The sequence below is a fragment of the Balaenoptera physalus genome (genome assembly GCF_965194825.1).
Source record: "Balaenoptera physalus genome assembly, chromosome: 4".
Classification (NCBI taxonomy): domain Eukaryota; kingdom Metazoa; phylum Chordata; class Mammalia; order Artiodactyla; family Balaenopteridae; genus Balaenoptera; species Balaenoptera physalus.
Window position 1 is genome coordinate 84,317,070 of NC_138891.1, and position 25,305 is coordinate 84,342,374.

The 25,305-nt window shown below is 41.2% G+C and overlaps 1 protein-coding gene and 1 long non-coding RNA gene across 3 annotated transcripts in view; one reads left to right on the forward strand and one right to left on the reverse strand.

Moving 5' to 3' along the window:
• LSAMP (limbic system associated membrane protein) overlaps positions 1-25,305 on the forward strand; it is a 640,478-nt gene that overhangs the window by 579,227 nt on the left and 35,946 nt on the right. For both annotated transcript variants that reach the window (XM_082460093.1, XM_082460092.1), the window contains exons 4-6: positions 11,798-11,932; positions 21,007-21,127; positions 21,619-21,767. In XM_082460093.1, the coding sequence (XP_082316219.1) occupies positions 11,798-11,932; positions 21,007-21,127; positions 21,619-21,767 (405 nt within the window). The remainder of the gene's footprint in view (positions 1-11,797; positions 11,933-21,006; positions 21,128-21,618; positions 21,768-25,305) is intronic.
• Positions 22,056-24,581, reverse strand: LOC309659896. The gene is made up of 2 exons (XR_014263032.1): positions 24,049-24,581; positions 22,056-23,991 (listed from the first exon to the last, which is right to left on the reverse strand). It is a non-coding gene; the product is annotated as an uncharacterized lncRNA (long non-coding RNA).

Below are 25,305 nucleotides of genomic sequence, written 5' to 3' on the forward strand. Positions count from 1 at the left end.
TAAAAGACCAAATATTTAGTTTTTGTTTGATTTAAAAGATGATTCTAAAGTTCATGTGAAAAAAATATGTGAAACCAATCAGGAAAATTCTGATAAATGACTATTCATCTCTTTCATTAAAATGTATTAAAAGCTATGGTAATTAGCATAGTAAGAGATTGGCCTAAGAATAGTCAAAAGGAATCCAAAAACAGAACAGAATCAAGAAACAAACAAGTTGTAATTAGGAGTAGCATTTAAAATCATTGAGAAAATATGATTAATAGTATTACTAGAACTAGTCCAGGTATATATGAATATAATTCCTGAAGCCTTTAATACATTTTCCGCTCATGTGAGATAAAGTCAACGCTTTCCAGAGCTGTTTAATTGTATCTATCCCTGATAAGAATGTGAGTTCCTTAAGAGTTAGGAATAATATCTTTCATCTACTTCCTCTGTTTCTTGTACTTCCTGTTTAAATTACTGACTGGCACATGGTAGCAATAGGTATTTGTCAAATGACTGTATATAAATGTACTTGGAAGCCATGCTCTACTCTTCAGATCATAATCCACTTGTGTATGTATTTTTAAGTATTTAGGTCTTATTATACCAAAAATGAATATTTTGAATTGTTATTCTTATTCAGCATTCAGAGTTGCCCCGTCTCTATCCCCTTTACTCCCTTGATGGTTAATTCCTTCTTTTTGTCTATAGTTATCTTCTTCTGTTTATAAAGACCTCAGAAAATAAATGAACAGGTAAAGAAATGAAGTGTAAAAAAATAAGTAGTTTTATTCTTCATCTATATCCAGTTGTTTAGAAGAAATCTCCACTTGCATGTGCTTTAAGCATTCAAATTCAACATATGAAAACTCATTTTATGACCCACCTCCCCACCACATAAAAATATCACCCAGTCCACAAATCAGTCAAACCAAGAATTTCGGGGTCATCCCTTTCCCTCACTTGCCACTTTAATTAGAGTTCAGTGTGTGAAAGTAGCGCCCACCCATCAGGCTAAGGCAGTCTTGTGGGCTTTCTTCATTTCAATCATTTAAACCACTGTGGTGGCCTTTTTCTCTCCCCTTGTTTTTATTTAAAAAGAAGTGGAGGAAACATCCTTACGCAGTGCTTTTTAAATGAAGTGACTTGTCAAGTCAGAGACTGTGGCAGTAATCTGAAATGCAGTAAATTTAGCGACTCTCACTTTTACTGACAGCCTGTCATGCGCTTAAAACATAAATAGCAGTGGAGACAAATCGCTGCTGTTTTCTTATTAAGCGTTGGCCCACTGGCCTCGTAACGTAGCCTTCCAGGAGTGCCTGGGCCCAGCCTGGGAGGGCGAATGCTTTCCAGAGCAGGTGCAAGCTGCCTCCCGGTCTCTCCCACTCCACCTCTCCAGTGTACCCGCAACGTGGCAGCCAGGACACTCACTCCCACTGCAATCCATCTGCTTCACAGAGAGGCTGAAAAACCCCAGCCAGGATTGACGGGTGCTGGTCCCCAAACTGAATGTTGATGGGGTAATTCCTAATTCATACACTGTGGTAGAAAAGCAAGAAGCAAATTGCCAGACTCCTTACCTGCTTAAACTATTTTATCTCTTTCTTTTTTCTTTCTTTTTTCCATTTTCATCTTATTCACTGGGTTTTTATTTTTTAATTATTTTCTTAATTGAAATATAGTTGATTTACAATGTTATGTTAATTTCTGCTCTTCAGCAAAGTGTTTCAGTTATATATATATATGCTATCATTTTTACATTCTTTTCCATTATGGTTTATCACAGGATATTGAATATAGTTTCCTGTGCTCTACAGTAGGACCTTGTTGTTTATCCATTCTACATGTAATAGTTTGCATCTGCTAATGCCAAACTCCCAGTCTATCGCTCCCCTCCCCTCCCTCCCCCTTGGCAACCGCAGGTCTGTTCTCTGTGTCTGTGAGTCTGTTAAACCATTTTCTTTTCTGGCCTACCCCGATCCCTACCCACCACTTTTCTCTCCGTTACTTGTTTACTGACTCTAAGCAAGAACAGTTCTCTAAACTGGATCGAAAGGTGCTTTCAGCAGTGAGGCTAGCTGAAGAAGTGAGGCTGAGGTTTGGGGGTGAGCCCCACTAAGGTCACTGCCACATCAGGCCTGGGATGAAAGGACAGAGGGCCAGATGGGGTCATCACCTGCTTTGTTTTAATTACCTTTCAAAGCCTTCTCAGCAGCCACAAAATTATGCCCAGCAATCCTTGCACAGTGCAGTTGCCCTGCTGAGTTTAACACATTCACTTACAAAATGCCAATTGATTTATGTGACTCTTGAAAACAGCAACCGCTGCTCTCATCTCTCTTGATATTTAATCCTCAGCCGTGGCAGAATCGCTAATGATAGGTCGTGGAAGACCCCTACCGTTCTGATGACAATGGTGGAAGATCTTGTTTGTTGCTGCCTCTGACCAGCAACTCTAATCTCTGCCTCGCCCCCTTCTTGGGAAATAGTCGAGAAAACCATCAACACCTGCAGGAATTTTTATGTCTATTTTATTCCAAAGGAGTCTACTAGGTATTTTGGGGGTTTTTTGTCCAGTTTTACCTCTTTGCCTCTTCTTCCCCTCATCCCAGAATAATAAAAAAGAAGACAGTGATTCCTTGCTTTATGACATGATGCTACATCATACAAATGTTCTGTAGTCCCTACTACAGTGGCTTGAATTACTACCAATGTATATATTCCACATTTAATCTACATTTAGCCCTAGTATTTTGGCAGCTCCATATTTTTGAGTGACTATGAAATGCACTCCCCGGGATATTTCAACGTGATACCAACCATGTCAAGAATGAAACTCATTATCTTCACTCCAAAATAAGCACTCTATCCTGATTTTCCGAATGGTACAAACTGCATTCAAACCCAGGAAGTCACTAGCTTTCAACCTACATGCTGTATTTAGGATACATTTCTTTATACCCAAAAAAACTCAGGTGGACTACAAGAGACCCCAGGGCAGGTGAGGGTCCAAGGATGTGCACACATTCCCTTCTCCTGCCCTCATAGACATTGCCACTCTTTCCCACTGAGCCTAGACTCTGCCTCAGCATCCTTCTCAACGTCATGCTCCAGGTAGCCACTGCCAATTAGTCAGGGTTGATGATGACTATTTGACAACCTTGAAGAACCATCTCTGCTTTCACAGCAGTTCACAGGCCAGCTTATTACAATACATGTTGGGACTCAGTGCCAAGAAAGTGGCACCAAGAATAACTGGTGTTCATGCCACAGAGCAGCTAGGCCCGTGAGCCACAATTACTGAGCCTGCGCGTCTGGAGCCTGTGCTCCGCAAAAAGAGAGGCCACGATAGTGAGAGGCCCGCACACCACAATGAAGAGTGGCCCCCGCTTGCCGCAACTGGAGAAAGCCCTCGCACAGAAACGAAGACTCAACACAGCCATAAATAAATAAAAATAAAAATAAATACCCATTTCTTAATAAAAAAAAAAATTGTAGGTTATGTCTTTACAGCAATATTTCTCAAAAAAAAAAAAAAGAGTAAGTGGTGTTGATATACAAAGGACTTTAAACAAATAAAATTTCCATGGAATTCCATGCTTACACACCCTGTTTTCTCAAGAAAGGAAGTAAGGAAAGATGGAAGGAAGAAAGCTTAAAAAAAATTTTTTTTTAAATTTTATTTATTTATTTTATTTATTTATTTTTGGCTGCATTGGGTCTTCGTCGCTGTGCGCAGGCTTTCTCTACTTGCGGTGAGCGGGGTCTACTCTTCGTTATGGTGTGCGGGCTTCTCATTGCAGTGGCTTCTCTTGTTGCAGAGCACAGGCTCTAGGCGCGTGGGCTTCAGTAGTTGCAGCACGCAGGCTCAGTAGTTGCGGCACATGGGCTCTACAGCACAGGCTCAATAGTTGTGGCGCATGGGCTTAGTTGTTCCGCGGCATGTGGGATCTTCCCGGACCAGAGATCGAACCCAGGTCCCCCACATTAGCAGTCGGATTCTTAACCACTGCACCGCCAGCGAAGTCCCAAATTACTTTTTTTAATGTCATTTTAGGGCTTCCCTTGTGGCACAGTGGTTAAGAATCTGCCTGCCAATGCAGGGGACACGGGTTCAAGCCCTGGTCCGGGAAGATCCCACATGCCGCGGAGCAACTAAGTCTGTGTGCCACAACTGCTGAGCCTGCGCTCTGGAGCTGGTGCTCCGCAACAAGGGAGGCCACTGCAATGAGAAGCCAGTGCACCGCAGCAAAGAGTAGCCCCCACTCGCCTCAACTAGAGAAAAGCCCGGGTGCAGCAACAGAGACCCAGTGCAGCCAAAAATAAAAAATAAATAAATTTTTTAAAATAAATAAATAAATAAATTGCATTACACTCAGTACCTTATGGGAGCCAGAAGGCTCCACTGTGTCTTCACTGGAATGCAGAGATACTGAACATAGCAAATACAGAATCTTCACACCACCCCTCACACCCTAGCCTATGTCCTGCTGTCATATCACGCTGCTCTTTTCTCCTGCATGGAGAACTCTATTTCAGGCAGGATAACCAGATTGCCACACCCTTTTACAAATTGCTGGCTCTGATTCTCTCCACTTGGGTTTTTCAACTTCCTGAAATTTCACTCCTCCCAGTAAGTCTTTCCTAATATAAGTGCATTCTACACTGTTCCTGTAGCTCCTTTGCTGTTTGTTGGCATTCATGTGCAACCGTGATTTTATATGGCTTTTGGAGGGACCTCTATAAAAAAGTGAGTGAGTCTAAACTTTTAAATATCAGCTTTTTTCTCATGTATTGCTTTATTTATTTCTCTTGATGAGGAAGTTAAGTAGACAAATCTTTAAAAAGCTGAAGGGTACCTTTTTTACTTTCTTTATCTGTAACTGAGCTACATTGTTTTGGAAATTCCCCAAGTGTCCCATTCTCAACCTCACATTTATATTCAGAAGGCAGAAATAGAGCAGATTCTGAGAGCTAAGAATTCAGCTAACTAGAATCTCTAATGATAAAAATAGTCATGCCTAGTTGGGAAAATGGGCTCCAAAAGTCAACAGACCTGGTTTAAACGTCTGTTCTTCCTTAATATCATTATAAACTCAGGCAAGTTCCTTAAAGGTCCTCTCTAAACCTGGACTCCTCATCTTAATGGTATTGTGAATTAAATAAGATAATGTCTGAGTCATTTAGCAAAGTACCTAGTGTGTGTTTATTAAGTGGTAGCTCCTTCCGCCCTCCCGCTGCAAAATTTCTTGAGCACTCCAGCATCCAGCGTCATGCTGTGCACTAGGGGTACAATGATGAGCAAAACCAGATGTGGTCCCTACCACGGAAGGTTAGCTGTCATCGATAGAGTTCCCCTTCAGAGAACTAAACATAGGGGATCTTGATTCCAAACCTAGCACCTACAAGGGCAGAACAGTTTCTCAAAACTGACACCAAGTAGGGGGTAATGGTTAAGTATGAGTACAATAACAAAATGCCATGGCCCAGGACTGAAAAGGATGTGTGGATGGCAGCTTCCGGTTGGATGCCGAGCTCAAACTATGTCAGCTAGCTGACTTTTCGTATGTGAAAGCAAAAACACCAATCGTAATGAATTGGATCTCTCTGGATGCCAGGACGTTCTTCATTTGGCCCATGTTCATTCATAGAGCCAAAGCCAGTTGTGAATCTTTCCTGGCATTGTGCTTGCCTCTGATTTCTGGGTACTAACTACACCCTTTGGGGCTACAGAAGGCATGGGGCCTATGTGCATAATCCACACCCTGTTGTGTCTTACTATTCAAATAGGGAACATTTCTACAGCAGAGTAACCAACCCCTCCCTTCCATGTGGGCTTAAATATCTTAATAGTCAAATGCCTCTGTCTCTAGAGAATTCTCTATTCTTTCATTTCTATTCTTCTAACTCTTCCTTATAATCATCCTCATGGTGTCATTTCTCTCAGTTTTCTCCCCCTCATTCTCTTCAATCCATTGCTCTCCCCTGTGTCTCCTTATTCTCCTGTGATTGCTGCTCTGACAACTGTGTCCACTGCCTACCCCTTCCTTCTTTCAATCATGGATTATTTACCACTCTTCACCCCTCCCTCGATGGGTGATGAGAGGTGGGGATGAGAAGTGGTTTCCACTTTCGGACAGAAAAGTTGTCAAACACTAAAGTGTCTCTCAGGTGGGATGTGACACCGAGAAACAAAAACTTCAAAGGATCTAGAGAGAGACATGGCTGGAAATATAAACAGAACCACATCACAAGTACTTTTTCTAGACTTCTTGTGTTTCTTTCTCTCTTCCTTTTTTTAGCATGTCTGTACAGAACGTGATGTGCAAAAAAAGTAGGGAAAGCAAAAACAGGAACAGGTGAGTATGTCCTTAGGATAAAAAAAAAAAAAAAGAACGAAAACATGAAATGTACTGTAAGAACAGAAACTTGTTACGGTATTTGAAGTTAGCATAGGAAACTTCAAATGGCATCATTGATTTGCGATCCTTTTTTCTTTTATTTTTAGAGATAGAAGTTCATAGCTGGCTTTTTCTCACCCTCTTCACCCGCCTTTCCGACCACAGGCTCACACAAACACACACATACATACATATATACCCTACAAGACAAGCGCCACTTCTTTGCTTTTCATTCATCTGTATATGTGTTTGTATTTATAGCCAATGTGTTTACAGTCACTTATAAAATATTCAAATTTAGGTGAGTAAAGGGAATGTCAACCCTGTTTAAAACCCATGTTCTCTTCTGTAAAAGGATGATCTACAAAGACATTATAAGACTCTTCTCAGAATAGTGGAGAAAAAAAATGCTTCATCCATTTCCTAATATATAAGAACCCTTGGAATTCTACTTTAAAGTCATAAAACACTCAAATTTAACAAGTTTTCTAAATTTCATTTCCTGTATCTCAGATAAAGGAAAAGAAAGGCAGATATCATAATGATTATTAGGGTAGCAGTCTTTTTTTTTTTTTAATTCCAAATAGGGTATTGGATGTCATACCCTGGAGAATTTTCAAGAATAAGCCTGCTGTGTTTAGTGAGCAAATATTTGGGTGTTAGTGAATTGACATGCTGTTCCCTAAAAGTTAGAGTGAATGGTTATATGTAAATAAATAGCTGTTTGTATGTATGCGTGTAGTTGGGGGGAGGGGATGGCCATGGGGAGAGAGAGAGGAAGAAGGCGAGAATGGGAGAAAGAGAGAGAGAGAGAGACGCGAAGGAAAGGTATTTCATTTCAAATGGCTGCTTGCTTCCAGATGCCTAGTTAGCCTTGGAAATCTAAATAAATCAACATCTTGGATGTGAATTCTACAGGTTTCACCAAAGCACGGTCCTCTGAAGTCACTGTACTCAGAAGGTGGCACCTGGCATACTTTAATTGGCATTATTCCTGGCTGATTTGCCTCTAGGTCAGGGAACACAGAAGAGAACACTTTCCTCTTGCCACTAGCTCGAGGCCCTTCTTTCTGACTTATGAAGAAATATTAAAAGAACTAATATGTAGAACTTGAGTAAACAGTGGCTAAGAGGCGATATGTTAATTAGGTGAAGAGTTTGAAACGTGCATACACTGAAGAGGATGAGAAATTATTTAGCCTGGTAGCTGAATATTGCCAGGAGACACAAAAGCACAGTAAGCAAAGGGAGATTTATACTAAACACTAGATCCCAGAATAAATATAACAGTCGGCGACGTGAGCAAGCTTGTGGAAACTGGTTGAGATGTTTAAAATACCAAAATATTGAAATTTGCATTTCAGGTAAACATTTAAACAAGGGCAGAAAATAACAGATAGGAACAAGAGAAGGGCCCACGTTAGCCATATGGCTTTATGCCACCAGAGAATTTACCAACAGGTTGAATGTCAGATTCTGGCCAAAGAGTCTTCTCTTGAGAGAGTATAGGGAGATGGTGACAGGACGCCTGGGTTGAGAACAGCTAGTCAGAGGGAACTGAAAGAATGGAGAACAGGTGCCCTGATGTGGACAGATACATGGGGGCCAAGGGAGAGGAGCAAGAGGACCCGAATGCATTTTAAAATTCTGCGACTCAAGATTAACGTGGTGTATTCCATGCCTTGAAACAAGAAACTGCAGTTGATCAGATGAAAGGAATGGCATTGTGCCCATTTCCACCTGGGGCTCTGCTGGTGTCTGTACACCTTTTCCTGAAATAATAAATCTGCATAGCAGATACATTCTCAGGACATGGCCAGAGATGCCCCGCCCAGCATTTCCACAGCAGAGTACTCAGCACACCCATCCTTCCCCAGTAAAAGGGTATTTTGTTAGGATCATTAAAAGGGAGTGGATTTATATGCCAGCTTCTATTACAGAAAGAACAGAAGGTACAGAAAGTACCTTTGGATACTTGGTTCTCTTAAGCTAGATGATGTGTTGAATCTGACTCTAGTTTTTGCTTGTGTTTCTTAATTCAGTTCAGCTAACTCAACAAACATTTGTTGAGTAATGAATCTGTGCCAAACCCTGTGCTGTGCACGGGGATATTGCAAGACACAGCCCCCGAGGAATTTATAGTCTGGTTCTTTGACTTTCTAGCAACACAAAAGTGTCCCTTTCCTCTCAAATCACTGTGGATTAATGAGAAATGCTCAAATGAACCAAGAGAGATAATGTGCTGTGAGTAAAGTCTCCTGTGGGTGCAAGAAAAATAGCCTAGCTTCTTGGCACTTCTGCCAGGATAAGAGTTTCAAATGAAGGGTCCAAGAGATAAAGGAAGAATGACAAGGGCCCAGAGGTATTGTTTAATACTTTAAATTTTTGTCAAGTTTGTTGGATGAGGGAAGACTGTCTAGTTTCTTTTACCTATATTTGGTTTGCATCTTGAAACTCCCCTGCTTTAGTGAACCAACTGTGCACATTGTATGCTGGAGATAGAGGTGGCCATCAGAGTGCAGGAGAGCTAGGATGGGAGAAACAAAAATGATCTTTCTGCCTTATGGGTGAGACATTTAATGGAAAACTCCCCCTTCATCCCCATGTAGTATCAGGGTAAATTCTTCCTAGAGACATGAGATTGAAAATTCACAAAGATTTGTTTTATTATCTGCTTATTGGGAAAAAATGAGACGATGAATACCTACATTGGTATTCATGTAAGAATCCGAGGTCCCAAACCCAATAAAGATTACTTTATTTTCTCTAGTTCATCTTAATGTCTACTCTCACAGGTGCCAGCTTCCCAAATGGGTAGGTCCTTGGTCGTTGCTAAAAATCATCATTCCCATGCCTGGAACTGGTTTATACCTTTCAGAAATTCAAAATGCAGGGTAGGGGTCCATTACCCAGCATTTCTAGGTATTTCATGGGAAGTGAAAAGAATTCAGTGTTATTAGCCATCTCTAAGAAGACTATACTCCTTCTCCCTTTCTTCTACTAACAACGCTGTACCTACCTAGGAATAAAGTTGATGGATGCAGGAGCAGGGCAGGGCAGAAATCCTAAACCATTCTGAACTCATCTTTTACTCTTTTTTCATCATAATCCACCATTATTCTCAAAATCAATAATGCTGTCTTACTGTAAATCCCACCTTTGCACTCCAGATTTTTAACGAGCTTTATCCTATTTTGGCCTGCAGTTGTCAATGTTGCCATTTGTCTTCAGGGTATTTATATTTAACTAGAAGATTCTTAGCATCACTTAGTTGGCATGACTGTCAGTTCATAGTTGCAAGTATGCTGGAAAGATCTTTTTTTCTCCTCCAAGTCCAAATTCTTTCCAGCTAACCCAGTAAAGCGGACTATTACCCTTTCTAAGATTTCTGTTTTCTTTCCTACCACATTCTACTTCTGCGGCATGAGTAGTTAGGTCTGACTACTCGCATGAGTGTGGAGAAGAAAAAAGGTGAAAACACAGGCAGGAAATAAGATGGCTTATTATAAATAATATGCAGCTATACACTTACAGACTAATTCTTAAAAGTTTTCAGTAGAAGCATGTGCTAGATAATGTGCAGGACTCCAAACCAAATAATTATAACTATTGCCTTTTTGTTGTTGGGATTTCAGAGTTTCCTCAAACTAGTGTTAGTGACAATTAACTGAAGACTTGAAGCTTGCAGTATTCCTGACAGTTGCGTCACAGAATGTTATCAAAGAGGCCCTAGGTTCTGTTGGGAGCCTAGTTAACAGGCTGAGCTGACGTATTTAGGCAGTGAACTTGTCTCTGTGCTGGCTGGCTGTTATGTTGATTTGGCCATCAGGCAATTTCCAGAAAAGGAAAACAGCTTGTGGCATGCGAACAGAGCTATTAATTGGTACCATTTAGTGTAGGAGGACCAGGAGCAAGTTTTCTTCATGGTGGCAGGACTGTGTTCTTTAGCACCCTTCCAGCTGCTCTGTCCTAACCCAACAGCAGTGGGGTTTGTAACTTGAGGGTGAGGGAAGTTGAATTTAGCTGATGTCTATAGGCCTTTCTGGCCAAGCTCTTCCCTGCTCAGTCCCCTTTCCTCTTCACTTTCTCTTTCCCCTTTTTCTCCCCCCGACTCTCCACCTCCATGCCTCCATTTCCTCCCTCTCTCTCTCTCTCTCCAGAAATAAAGTCTTTTAATCAGGGGAATTAAACAAGCCTGCCTATCTTGACATTTCTTTATGAAAATGGAGACATTTTTGTGCAACTTTCTAAAAAGGGCCTCCAGACCCCTAATCCCAAGTGGTTAAGCCAATCATATTTAGCTCCCTAGCCCTCCACTCCCACGTGACAAAATGCACCATCAGCAACACAATCTCGTGGATCCGGTCCAAGGCCTGAAAGTCTCATTGATGATGTAGTTTGACACTGAACAAGGAAACCATAACTATAAGACAGGGTTTCGAACATGACCTTCGTGAACAGAATTCCACATAATCTGGGGGAGAAGAGTGACAGTTTCTTGAAGGGAAGCCACGTGTCCTAATAACAACTTTGGTTGAAAGAGTGCTTTGAAGCATGGTCTAATCGATGATTCAGCACTTCAATGGCTGCCCTTCTGAGCCCTTTACAACTTGCATGCCCCTCGCCGCGACTCCCACTTTGCTCTAAACCTTTAGCCAGTGACTGATGAGCGTGATGTATAAACACTCCAGCTTCTTTTTCTTTTTTAATTTTATTTATTTATTTATTTATTTATTTATTTATTTATTTATTTATTTATTTATTTATGGCTGTGTTAGGTCTTCGTTTCTGTGCGAGGGCTTTCTCCAGCTGCGGCAAGTGAGGGCCACTCTTCATCGCGGTGCGCGGGCCTCTCACTATTGCGGCCTCTCTTGTTGCGGAACACAGGCTCCAGACGCGCAGGCTCAGTAGTTGTGGCTCACGGGCCTAGTTGCTCCACGGCATGTGGGATCTTCCCAGACCAGGGCTCGAACCCGTGTCCCCTGAATTGGCAGGCAGATTCTCAACCACTGCACCACCAGGGAAGCCCAACACTCCAGCTTCTTGATTCTTGGTCAGCACAACTTCGAAGTGGGACCTGTGCTGTGCCCAGAGCTCCCTGAGGGATTGAGCTGAGTTGCCATCTGTGGGATGAGACCTGGTGTTGCACCCCAGCTTGGCTCCTTTCTCTGCCAGATCCCATTTTCCCACTCCCCTACCAGTTTTTCCTGAGAACATTTCCTTCCTTAATCATTTTCAAATGACTTTTTTTGTCTTGGAGTCTGCTTCTATAGAACCTGACCTCAGACAAAGAACATTGTCAAATTATTGAAAAGCCATGTGGATTTATTGCTTCTGAAAAGAAAAAAAGAGGTGATCTCCTGCATATTTTAAACTTTAAAAAAATCATGCAAACCTCTGTTTTACAGGAAGAGAATTTGAAGGAGAAGAAGAATATCTGGAGATCCTCGGCATCACCAGGGAGCAGTCAGGCAAATATGAGTGCAAAGCTGCCAATGAGGTCTCCTCGGCGGATGTCAAACAAGTCAAGGTCACTGTGAACTGTGAGTATGGCAGGGGCCAGCAGGTGCCATGTGCCCAGGGCCCACCTCCACCTCCAGCGAGCTCTAAAGAGCCTATATCAAAAGAACATTGCATTTCAAGCAGATGCTTCTCTAATCAGGGATGCACATTTGTACACTGGACACATCCAAGGGCAGGACTTGGCCTTTGAATTTGATAAATCAACTGTACCAACTCTAAATATAACCCATAATACATTTAACAATACACTCTGTCTTTTACTCAGACTACAGAATTAAGAAAACATGATCAGACACCACTAGCGCTTTAGGCAATCACTCTTCTAGTCTTTGTGGAGACCAAGGTCATATCACTTTGGAAAAAACAACAATTCATAACTGCTTTAACTGGAATTTCCACCTTAATGTATTGTTTGTCAGAAGAGAATAATTCAAGACCATGTTTTATCCTCTGCTATTGAACTAATTGGCCTTGGGAACAAATTTAAGCCACTGTGGTCAGATACCACGTGTCCCCGGTGGCTACGAGGGATACCTGATAAGTTAATATTGGTTATCTATTTGTCCCAAAGTATGGGCATTAGAAAGGAAGATTTCACTAAGATACATAGTTAAGTGGGCAAACTTTGAACTTCTCAGATGAAAGGATCCTTAGATGTAGTTCAAAAGGATGGGGGGCGGGGGTGGATCCATATGATGTGTGTCACCCAGCAAAGGAATAAAGAGAATTCATTTACCCTGTTCAGTGAGGAGTGACTGTCCGCATCATTCAAATTCAAGTTCCACATCACATAATTGTGGCTAGTGACAGGGATAAAAGGATGTCCTGACAGTTCTTCCTTCCTGTGTGTTTAACACAAATACACAAATACACACTCCACACATATACATATACACACGCATGCACATGTAACATACATACACACATGCACAAAGGCGCACAGACACACATGCACATACATCTTAACCCATATTTGAAAATATGCTTTGGATGGTGGTAAGTTACTTTCCGTTATCTTAAGCCTTCCATGCAGTTACACTGTGTGCCAGAGATACTGTATAAAGTCCCTAGCAAGGTAGATATAATTGACTCCACTTTAAAGTTTGAAACACTAGCGCCCTAGGAGGTATAATTGCCTTTCCAAAGTGACACAGAAAGCAAGAGTAAGAAAAGGGATGCAGACTCCAGCCTGTTTGATTCTAAAGCCCATGCCCTCAGGAGAAAGAGCAAGAGAAGTTTTCAATTCTTAGTGCCTACTATGTGCAGCACTGATTAAGGGATTTACATTTGTCATTTAATCCTCACAGTAAACTCATGAGATCATCTTTAGTCTGACTTAAAAAATTTGGAAACTGAGGCACAATGAGCTGAGGAAACTTGCCTTAAGTGACCCGGTCAATGCTGGACTGCACTATTTCCTGTGGCCTTGCTCCAGCCTGGCAGCCTTCTGAAACAGAAAGCGAAATCCCCTTCACACCCGACCTAGAAGAATCTAACAGATAGGATTCTGCTGTAGCATTTATGGCACTCATTTCCAAGAACAAGGGGATGCATTTGATGAGATCCGAAGTGCTTTTATCCTGAAGTGCGATTTTTTAAGTAATAGAGTTTTGAAATGCCAGTATTACTATTCTTTTCCAGTTCTGGGTGTGTTTCAAAGACACGTTAATGATCCCAGTGTTATAAAATGCTTTAGGACCTTTTTTCCACATGAAAGGCAATTTGTCTCGGTGTTTATATAAGTTTATAATTAGGTTAGTTAGCTTTTTTTATATATACACAGCCATGCCATCATCTACCACCTCTTCTCTGACTTTCGGAGTTAAGATTTTATTTTCTCTTAATCGACCTTAATCTTCATTAGATTTCTGAAAGTCCAATCATGGAGTACATAGAAAATATTCATGCTTCCATTGTGTGAAACATCAAAGCGGTCTGTGTTGCAGATGGTTCCCAAGATCAAAGCCAGCCGCCTGGGTCCTATTATTATTAGCACAATTATTCTGACATTGCTCCTTCTTGACTGTCCCCAAAGTGTAACTTAGAACAGAAGAAAATACTGATAATTTTCAAGAAAAGCCTTTTATAAAAATGTGAGCTTTTCCTAGCGATGAGTGAACCACAGAAGAATACGGACAGAGACTCAAGATTCTAAAACGACATGTCATAACAAATTACATAGAAAACTATAATGAGCTTAGTCAGCCAGTCTGTCCTAACCAGCAGCATCTAGCACATATCTGACCTTGTAAAAATTGCTCAGTAAATGTTTACTGAATGAATAGGTGAAAAGCTAACAGATAAACTCTGCTCTTGTAACATTTCTCCAAACTTTGCAAATTGATATATGCCACAAATCAGGAAGCATGTTCTAAATCAATGTCCTTTGGAATCACCTTTTTATCAACACTTCATAAGCTTTGTTTCTATTATATTAAAACAACTAGCCATTGCACCTGTTGTCCTATTCAAACAATTCACCCTACTTAAATGTAGTTGTATTAAGTAGATGAAGTCTCCAAGATTAGATTATAGAACCAGGTCTGGCTAGCAAAGCTCATGCAAACTGAGAAATTTCCAGTTTGTCACTTCATATAAACCTGCCTACTATGAAAATGCCCCATTATTTAAGCTGATTCCTCTTCCTTTTCAAGACACAAGGTTTGGAATTAGGTCAGGGGATCAGGATGGCTAAGATAATTAATGGCTGAATAGATTATCATAATGGAACAGATCCACAATACCACTAAAAAAAAAAAAAAATCCCAGTGCTGGTAATTTTCTCCTGCTAACATCTCATTGATTCATTTACTCATTTGCCAACAGATATTTGTCCCAGGGCATTGAGAAGCTAGAGCAGTAAACAAGAGAGACAGAACAGTTCTTCCTGTTTAGCTCATAAGCTGGATTCTACAGTCTCTCCTTTTTATTTCTCTTGGGTAATCCTTCTCCACAGTTGGTCTACAGCACTGTGCATAGCCATTTGACATGAAAAATCTATTTTCTAAGTGGTAGGATGTCCCGGAGCCTACAGAAGCTAAATTATTGACCCCAAAATCTCTTCAACTAAATAAGCTTAGTCAAATTTTGTACAATAGGCAGGACTTCTGTTTTCTTGTATCTTACAGGATAGTTGCTAATTTCTTCCAGATTCCAGCCCTAGGGACAAGTCTCCTTTCATTTACAGGTTCTAGGTGTAATCCCTCAATTTCAGTTCTCACAGTGCATTAAAAGTAGCTACTTCTGGATTTGTCTCATTCTAGTGCCCAGTATCCCAAGGATAATGTCTAGTGCATAGTAAGTGTTCAGTTAGTGAGGACTTAATTTTATTTGGACTCTTCTTATACTGGACGCTTTTCCTATTCCTGGAGAAATTCTTCTCAAAAGCTGCCCCCAGCTCTCAAGCCTGCCCCCAAACCCCACTGACCAGCTAATATTCCTGCCTTCAGCTTTCCCACAGCTCTCACTCCAACTAGGTTCACATTGTCACACTTTATTACTTTTTTTTCCGCTTCTCATCTCCCTTTCAACTCAGCTCTGCCTCCACCCTGGTGTCCAGAGCTAACCAACCCAACATATATGCTGGGGGACATGGGACTCTGGCATTTCTAAAGCTTGCCCTTACATTTGATAGCCATTTATTTAGAGGAAGCAGAGGTTACCTACCATAGATTCCACAGTTGGGACTGGAAACATCCGTCGTCTCCAGATAATATAACTGTATTTTAACTGGACTCTTCAATACTTTGATTCCAAAATCACCTAAAATCACCTTGAGGAAAATAACGGCTCAGTATGGAACCAAACTGGCTACGTTCTCTAACTATTCATGACTACACCTCTCCATTCTCCATGCCAACCTTTAGTTTACTCTTACATGTTTATTGATGATATCAATAAAGACACGTGCTAATGTTTATGAATCTATTATGGGATCATCAGAGGAACTATTCAGTAAGAATCCAGAGTACTGCGATTTGCTACTATAACTTTGCAATGTGTACAAGAACCATCATTTTCTGAGTATCTCCAGAGTACCAAGACTCTATTAGAAATTTTGTATGATTCACCGTAATCATCACACCAACAGTGGCCAACCAAGGAAAGAGGCGTATGGGGCCCGGCCTGCCCCAGTAGGAGGAGTATTTACTTTATCACTGACATTGTTTGGTATGTTTGGTTTAGTATTGCTGGTACATGGTGATTTTTTTAAAAAAGACAACTTTTAGTTAGTTTTATTATTGTTTTTAAATTCTCTGGGTACAATGCCTTTCTTATTGCCTGTGTTCTCTGCCTCCACCCCGTCGGTCCACCATCACACACTAACCCAGGAGATAATCAAATCATCTCCGTGCAGAGGACAAAAACAAAGCTCAGAGAATGTAAGCATTCTCTGCCACAAAATCAAAGAACCTGTGAGTGGTAGAGTTGAAACTCTGCCCAGGTCTAATTCCAAAGCCCTCTTTCCTTCCAAGATACCGTGTGAGTAATAGTAATAAAAATAATAAATGTAATCACTTCAGGTGTTAAATGTGCTCTGATATATGAGATTTCATTTGATCTTTACATCAAACCTGTGAGACAGGTAGGCAGGTCTTATCACCTACATTCAAAGGTGAGGGGCTCCAAGAAGTTAACATGTCGCCTTCAAGAGGTGACAACCTAAGTTTCACAGGCAGAAATTGAGCCCACATCTCCTGATTTCTAATGTGGATTCATATCCACTATGCCAGTGCATGTTGTGCCATTTTGGGTACCTTTTAATAGCAGAAATACGTAACATTTGCCTTTTAAGCTACCAGCATACTCCCCTAAATGTTGTTTTTCCTTATTAGGAATTAATTTCTCTCTAAAGGAACTCACTCAAATGGAAACACAGGGAGATTCAGAGCATGGGCTTCAGAACATGGGTTCCAATATAGATTCTGTCAAATGTTGGCTATGTGAATTTGCACAATTTACTAACCCTCTGCAAATCTGTCTTCTCATTCATAATATGGGGTTAATAATCCTTGCTTCCTAGGGCTACCGTTTGGATGAAAAGAATAAATAAAGCCTAGTAGAGTGCTGACACATGGTAAATGTCTATATATTGAATCTTCTATTAAGAATTTTTTCCTTTATACTATTATTCCAAACATTAGGAAAATTAAATGAATGATATTCTGTTTGCTAGGCCACTGTCATTGTTATCCTATTCATTCTAATTAAAAGAGTCTTATTATTGGTGATATAAGAAGAAAGCCCTTAATATTTTCAGAACCCAGAATTTTAAAGTAATAAGAACTAGAAGGGTCCTCTGACAACTGTAAGCTATTGCAAAGTCACATAAAGAATAACAATGGACCTCTGTGCGGCATTTTTATTAAGCCACCTTTTAATTATAACCATATTTTGAGCAAGGACATCTATTATTTTAACTCTACCAGGCATACCACAATATGATTTGTAATAACTCTTCTTAGCCTCACCTATGCAGAATTCATTACAAATGAATTTTGAAATGTTCATTCCAATAAGCTATGGAACAGACCTGCACCACTGTGTCATTTGAGAATACTGGAAATAACGAACTCTTCATACATTTGTCATTATCTGTGACTATACCTTGGTATGAGAAACTTCCCAGATTTTCAAGGAGAGGAGCAAGTGTTTGACCTTTGTAATTGACCAGTGTCATCCTGCCCCAAGATCAATGCATTTAAAAGTGTTCAACCCTAGTTCACTGTCATCCTTCCCATGCTGTCATCTCTGAGGCGCTAATAAATAGTACTACTTAGCTATTCAGGTTCTGAACAAAATGAGAAATAAGTAAAGGAGACATACATGAGGCCCACTTACCCCCATTGTTAGAAATCAAGATGGTTAGAGGCAGCAGCTTAGTGCGGCCAACCTACCTTCCCAATCATGGCAGCCCTGGACTGGGGCAGGCCTGCCCACATGAGAGCAGGAAGGAAAGAACCAATGTAAGACATCAGTGTGGAGAAGCAGAGGAGAACCTCTGCTCCCCACCAGAAGTTTGGTCCCAGGAGGAAGAAAGGGGAGAGATGAAGCAAACAAATCGAGTTTGCTCTTCCCTAATTTTTCAGTTAGAAAAATTACCCCCTGGGTTCCAGAGCAAGAAGGTTTAATAAATAAGTTCCCACCACATAGAAGGAAACATCTAGAGTGAGGAAGAACTTGCCCATAAAACTGTACAGCTGGGACTTGTGTTCCTGGTCCCATGGTGGAAGGGCTAGAAGACCTCCACCATGGATTATTATGTTGAGTTGCCCCAACTACGAGCCCCAGATGTGGAGGTGATGGAAAATGTGGAGTCTGGCCCAGATTGGACCTGGTTTAGCAAAGTGATAGTTATCATTAAGGATTTGTCAGTCTTAAGCATGCGGCTCCAGAAACTCACAAACAGTTTAAAACTCATTTTACGAATTGAACAAACCAATTGAATCACAAGCAAGATCATCTCTCTGGCCAACATGCCACGGATGGTAGAGTCACTGGCAGTTTAAGAGCCTAGCCTAATACAGTGAAGAGGTGAAGACGGGAAACTAACATTGATTCAGTGGATGGCATCACTTAGATGCCCACGCTGGAAACATGGGTGTTACCCTTGACACTCCTCCTCCTTTCCCTCACTGTTCACATCTAATCTTGTCGATTCTGAGGCTCATATCTCTCAATCTCAAATCTGTTCATTCCCTTCCAGCCCCTTTATCAAAGACCTAGTGCACGCTATCTCTGTGTTCCTTCAGCAGTCTCCAAATGGACCTCCCTGACTCTGGTTCCAGCATTTTATAGATGAGGAAATTGAGACAGTATGACTCTAGACAAAGTACTGAGCTCTCTAATGATGAAGGATAGTGAAGGACATAGACTGGATTTGAGCTCAGGTCTATCAAACTTTAAATCCAAGTTCTTAACCTCTACTCCATACCCCATCTCTATACACATATCTCGCCCATACACACCACTACCACTAATCATTGCATTAACCATTGAACTAATGTGCTCTAATGATCTATATAACCAATCATAGAATGAAAGAATTTTAAATGGAAACTTGGTGATCATTTTAAGCTAACTTCTTCTTTTAAAGGATGAGAAAGAAAAAGCTCAAACTGGTACAGACACTTGTCCAGGCCACAATTCTGGTTAATAGTCAAAATCAGACCTATGGTGTGCTGTTTCTGACTTCTAATCCTGACTCCCAACCCATGTATTAGATAAATGAGTTACAATTTTGAATTTAGCAATTTAAGGGTTAAGGGCTAAAGGAGTTATGGGTATAAAAATACACTTGGGTCCTAATGCTACCAACTGCCCATTTGTGAAGAATGGGCCATTTTGACTAGAATTGGTTTGGTGTGGTTTTTTTCTGCAGGGGGGTGGCCACACAGTGAGGCATGAGGGATCTTACTTCCCTGACCAGGGAATGAACCCGTGCCCCCTGCAGTGGAAGCACGGAGTCTTAACCACTGGACTGCCAGGGAAGTCCCCTAGAATTGGTATTTTTTAAGTTGGAAGGGATGCTATACAGATTGTTAATGTGTGGTTCCTTCATTTTATAGATAATAAAACCAAGGCTCAGAAAGGTAAAGTGTGTGATGGGAAGTCCACACAACCAAACAGAAACTAAATTCCAGCGCTCCTAGTTTCCAGTCGAGGGTTCTTTCCACTCATCTTGTTGCCTTTTTCTGTCTAAACAAAAATGAGCAGCTAAGTCTAAAGCCAAACAACCGCCCACTCTGGCACATGTTTACACATGGGCTGGCGGCGCTATCCAAATGTGCTCTGACTCCTCTTCTCTGTGACAGTGATTTAAAGGTGTCCAAGCTGATGTGAAAATGAAATGGGGGAGAAAATTGCAGACTAACCTGAGGATGCATTTGTACATCCTTTTTAACTAAGAGGATCCAGGTCTTCTACAGGTAGAAAACTTGGAAAATAGCTTTTGAATATGAAGACAAAAACCCGAAAATAAGTGAGCTGAACCAGGTGCTGAAGAGCAGAGATGTCAATGAATTTTGTATATTAGAGTTCACTTCACTAATTTACCTAAATAAGCTTTTTCCTTTATAAAATATAAACAGATGGTTTGGGTCTATTTTGTCCATGTACACACAGCCAAGTTGCTGTTTTCTGGCAAATCACCTTTGGACAGAAGTCTTTCTCTCCTTGAGGGTCCATAACCTGCACAAACACAGCATCCTCAAGCCAAGAGCTCAAGTTTACCATCGTCGCTCAGTCCTGTGGACCTGTAAACACTTGTTCCGCTTTCCATGGGATTGTTTGAAAGAATCACGGCAAATTAGAATGTGTTTCTGAGCTCATTTCAAGCCCATTACAGTTTTATAGACTCAGTCCTAAGCAGAAAAAAATCAAGTGCACAACTGCCAGAGAGACCAGAAGACTGGTACCCCAGGAAGGTGTTTATGCACCACGATAGACTTCAAACTGCACCCTCACACATAAAAGCAAAATTGACCTGGGTCATAGCAGTAAGGGAACACAGAGGAGGGAAAAAAGTATAGCAATCATCTGACATTAGTTTGTTTGTTTTCCTGGATTCCTGCAACAATATCAGGCTAAGCCTGGGCTGAGAGGACTTTAGTGCTCTATTATTTTCATCAGATTTCTTACTGCCATCTCCAAAGGTAACAATAATAATAATGATAACGATGACGGTGAAAAAGAAAAATGCTCAAATTATACACTTAAAATCCCAAGTCCTTTAGTATTACCACTCAATTTATGAAAAGCAATAAAGCTATGCAAGCATTATAACCTAGGATTGGAATAACGGATGGTCTATTGGAAGAGGGAAAAAGATATCCTAGATTTCATTTCCATAAAGCCCCGTTAAGTGTCCCGTTTAAGCAAACCAAGTCTACGGTTTCATTCATCTCTTATTTCTATTTAGCTTTCTGGTGATCCGTCCCATTCAGCGGATCACATAATTCATGTAAATGGAGCTTTAAGACCATTCCTGTCCTGCCTCTCTGCAATCAAATTGTCCTTTCTAATTCCTTCTTGTGTGGAAATTCTGGAGCACCGTCCAAAGTTCATGTAAACTGTGTGTCTGTCCTTCCTACAGATCCTCCCACTATCACGGAATCCAAGAGCAACGAAGCCACCACCGGGCGAAAAGCTTCTCTCAAATGTGAGGCCTCGGCAGTGCCTGCACCTGACTTTGAGTGGTACCGGGATGACACCAGGTATGTGCCAAACCCGCTGCACCTCCACTGCTCCGCCAGGTCTCCCCTGCTCAACAAGGGAAACCAGAAGCCCTAATGACAAAGCCAAGCCCGGCTGTAATTATGTAGGCCTATCCGATGAGACTCTTTATTTTCCAAGGTTTTATACCAAGTGCCCTGGGGCTGTAGCTCTTAAACTGAACCCCAAAGCACTCAGGTTACGTGCATAGGGTGAGGCAGGTGGTTGGGGGGTAGTGTCCACCTGCGTGTCTTTCTCTCCTAGAGCGGAAACCAAAGCCTAATGAAACTCATCCATTCCCGAGTCTTCTCCATCAATGGACTTTGGCTCTGATACTATGGGATTGCACGATTAAAATGAGGAATTGAGCAGGAACGACAAGCTCCACCTACTTCCTTCCTCTCCTTTTTCTCCAATGTAATGTTGACAAAGAAATTACTATACCAAATCTTCATCCGTGTTTCTCTTCACTCTTCTGTCTTTGAACCCTTAGGATAAACAGTGCCAATGGCCTTGAGATTAAGAGCACGGAGGGCCAGTCCTCCCTGACGGTGACCAACGTCACTGAGGAGCACTATGGCAACTACACCTGTGTGGCTGCCAACAATCTGGGGGTCACGAACGCCAGCCTCGTACTTTTCAGTAAGTATGCGAGAGCAGGGAGCTGCCTGGGGGACCGAATTGAGGAGGTTCTCCTGTGCAGGGAGCTGCCTGGGGGACCGAGTTGATGGAGTTCTCCCGTGGAAAACTCGAAAATCATTCCCGTACCTTTTAAAGGTAAACTTAAACAAAAATCAGTGTATAGCCACTGAAACAAAAACACAGGTTCGCAATCCCTCTGCGTAAAATGAGATTTACAAGTGAATACCTCTCCTCTCTATTCCCTGGTGTACTTTTGATAACTGCCTTGTTTTATTGTTTTTTTTTTAGTTTAGTTGTTTTTTTTTGTTTGTTTGTTTTCCTGGTTGCTTAAACTGTAAGAATATTCAGAGAACAAAAATCTCTTTGGTGATGGTCTCTTTAAGGAGCAGAGATGGTGTAAGATCGTGGAAAGTGGATGGCACTTAAAAAATGGCAGTGATGGGAGTGATTGAGGGAGAAATATTCAGTGAGGATGGATAAGGTGCTGGGAGAAGGGAGAGGCTGTAAAAAGAAAGTGTATTTTTAATGACACAAGAGGAAGAGTGGAATGAATGATTAAAACATAATATAGAATCTAAGGGAGGAAAAACGTTGCAGAAAGCTTTCCATATGACAGCAGGAAACATTACTTGTCTGATATATTTTTGGAGTAGAGATGGCATGGTGAGAGAGAGGAGCAAAGCTTCTTCTTCTGAAGACCAAAGAAGGTCCTCAAGGCAGACTAAGGAAGGACAAGTGATTTTATGTTATTGGTATTAATAAGAAAGCCCACCTTAGAGCCTTTCCTTTGAGCAGTATGTTGTAGTCAGATATCTGACCCCCTGCCTTGTTGGTCCAGCAGCTATGAGCACAGAATCAAATGCCTCCTGAGAAACAGAAGTACGATGGGTGAGATCAGGGGAAATGATGACTCTTAGAATAGGAAAATGTTTATCAGAATAAGTAAAACAAACAAAAGTGTTAGCACGTGCTGGGCTAGACAGTTCATTTGGGCTAAAAGAGAAAGTCCAACATATTTATTATTATTTTGAAATAATAAGCCACTAGGAATTTGTTTTCTTGTTGTTTTTCTGAACAGGCTAAATTGGAAAATTTAGAAATACTATGACCAGGATAAATGTCTCCATCTTGCTTTATTCAGTTTAGATGAGCCTTCAAGAGAAAAGTTTTTAGGAGAAAAATCAATTTAAGTGATAGTTCCCTCGAAACGTAGTATTAAAGCCATTTTACAACTGCTCAAGATCCAACTCCACTTATAAAAAAAAAACCACCACAAACTATTCTAAATTTGGCCTTCAGTTTCTCATTCATAACTCCCGTTGACTTCAGTCTGTAAGTGTGATGGGATACAGCTATGCTACAAATGCTGCATCAATATGAAGTTTAAAATTCACATCCCTGTTTACTTGTCTCCAAAGACCAAACATCAGTGTTCTTTACTTAAGCTAGAGACGTCGATATCTCAAAACACTTGAGAAGATATTTATTAAGAAATGTACTTACCTGTTTCATTCCTGATGTTAGGGATTCCATAAATAGGGGGGAAAATAGCCTCAACTATGAATTTGAGATTCCAACAAATCTAAGGTGATCTGATTAAGTAGAACAACATACACTTAACAAGAGGTTTTGTAGGGATTGGAAAAGAGAAAATAGGATAATTGGATTAGTTAGAGAAAGTGAGCAACTATAAATTTACATAAAAGTATGCAAATTTTCTTTTCTTGTTATCCCACCCAGAAAAAGGACTGTGCTAATGATATTTTTCAAATAATAAATACAATGATACCTATAGACTGAGAGAGAGGATGGGGAAGAAGGGTAGAAGGATGGAATAGGCTCTATGATAGCCTATTTTTCACAGGTATGAAAGAAAGAGAGAGAGAGAGAGAGAGAAAGGGAGGAAGAGGGGAAAAGGAAATATTTGAGGAGGAGAGGAAGAGCATGGACTAGGTCAAAGATAATGGAGATACTGCTGGTCTGCTGGTGGTGATGAAAGGTCATCTCAAGCCCTGAAATACCATGGTCCTATTCACAAAAGTCCACTTAAAGTACTCAAGCCAGTAAGATTAAGAAATGTCAAGAATCTTATAGAACTTCTGTTTGTAAACTAAGAATCAAGAAATTGGGCAAGTATATCATGGTCATATTGCCCTTGATGATTTCATAGAAGCTACCCTCATTATACCTCTGAGAAGAGTACAGGGCCGTGATTAATGATGTGCTACTTCGGTGGGCCCTCTTCGAGGCAGCCCGCGCTGGCACCAGCTCTGCACACCACAGCAGGCAGAGGAGAGGAAGCACATGCCTCAGCGTTCGGCTTAGAATTGATTTCCCACCTGATGGGAAAGTTAGGAGGTGTAATACCTACAGAAGAATAGAACACAAAAGGTCACTGGGCTTTGAGGGGAAAAGAAGCTATTAAAATTGTCAAACATTAGTGAAACTACTGTCCTATTTCTTCGACATTTTAAGGAGGAAGCTCTGCTCCTTGTGTAACAGGAATGGCAATCCCACCACAGCTGCCTTGCCACCATGATTTGGGTTTGGGAGATGTGTTGTTACAGCCTTCATAGCTGGATCTTTAAGAATAAGGCTCTATGGTAACCAATTTACACAGGTAAAAGGTGGGGAGGAGAGCACGCGCAGGGGAGAGGAAGAGAAGAAAATGAAAAAGAAAAAAGAAAAAGAAAGTACGTGTGTGAACAGATTGCCCATCACTTAGATTCAAAGTAGATGGGTTTATTGGGAGGAAGGAAGACACTGCTGGTGGCGGTACTTTTCCACAGAACAGGGTCAGGAAGGGAGAGATGCTTGGGTGGGGCGGCCGTGGCCAGCACCCGTGACAGAGAGCGCTCTGTGGGCAGCGGGATGTTCTGCTGACTCAGCCAGTACAAAGCAGACGAGACAGCTGGTGAGCTGCTGCCAGCCAGAGGCAGCAGCAGGTAGAAACCCAGAGCCGGAGCCCCTGAAGACTTCATGATTATCCATCTTCACTGGTGCATCAGCACATTTTCCATGTCCACCGCAGTGACGTGCTGACTTTGTACAGAGTGTCAGTTTGCGGTCACTGATACATCTTGTCCTCCACCACATACATACATATGCTTCTTCACTCTCTGTTCAAATATTATCTTCAAAGGGGTCAAAATAATTGAATGAGAGTGCAAGAATACCTGGTATTCATAGTCATTTTTCCTAAGCCAATGGAAGCATTCCTTTCTCATTTGTCTTGTCCTCCATACATTCTAGTATTCTGTTTATTAAGGATCCGTTCCCTTAGCCTATATATCCAAGTAATGCCTTTTATATCTTTTTTTCATCCTTGGCAAAGTGTTACATTATATCATTTCTCTGTACACATTAATCCATGGTACAATGTATACAGTCAAGGATTCCGCTCCTTAGTTTTTGTAAGATGTGGGAATATGTATCACATGGGTGAAGACTTGGACTTCTGGTGATGCCGAGAGACATTCCATTGTCAGCATGTGTAACATAACAGCGTCCATGTATACACACTGGCGACACTGCAAGG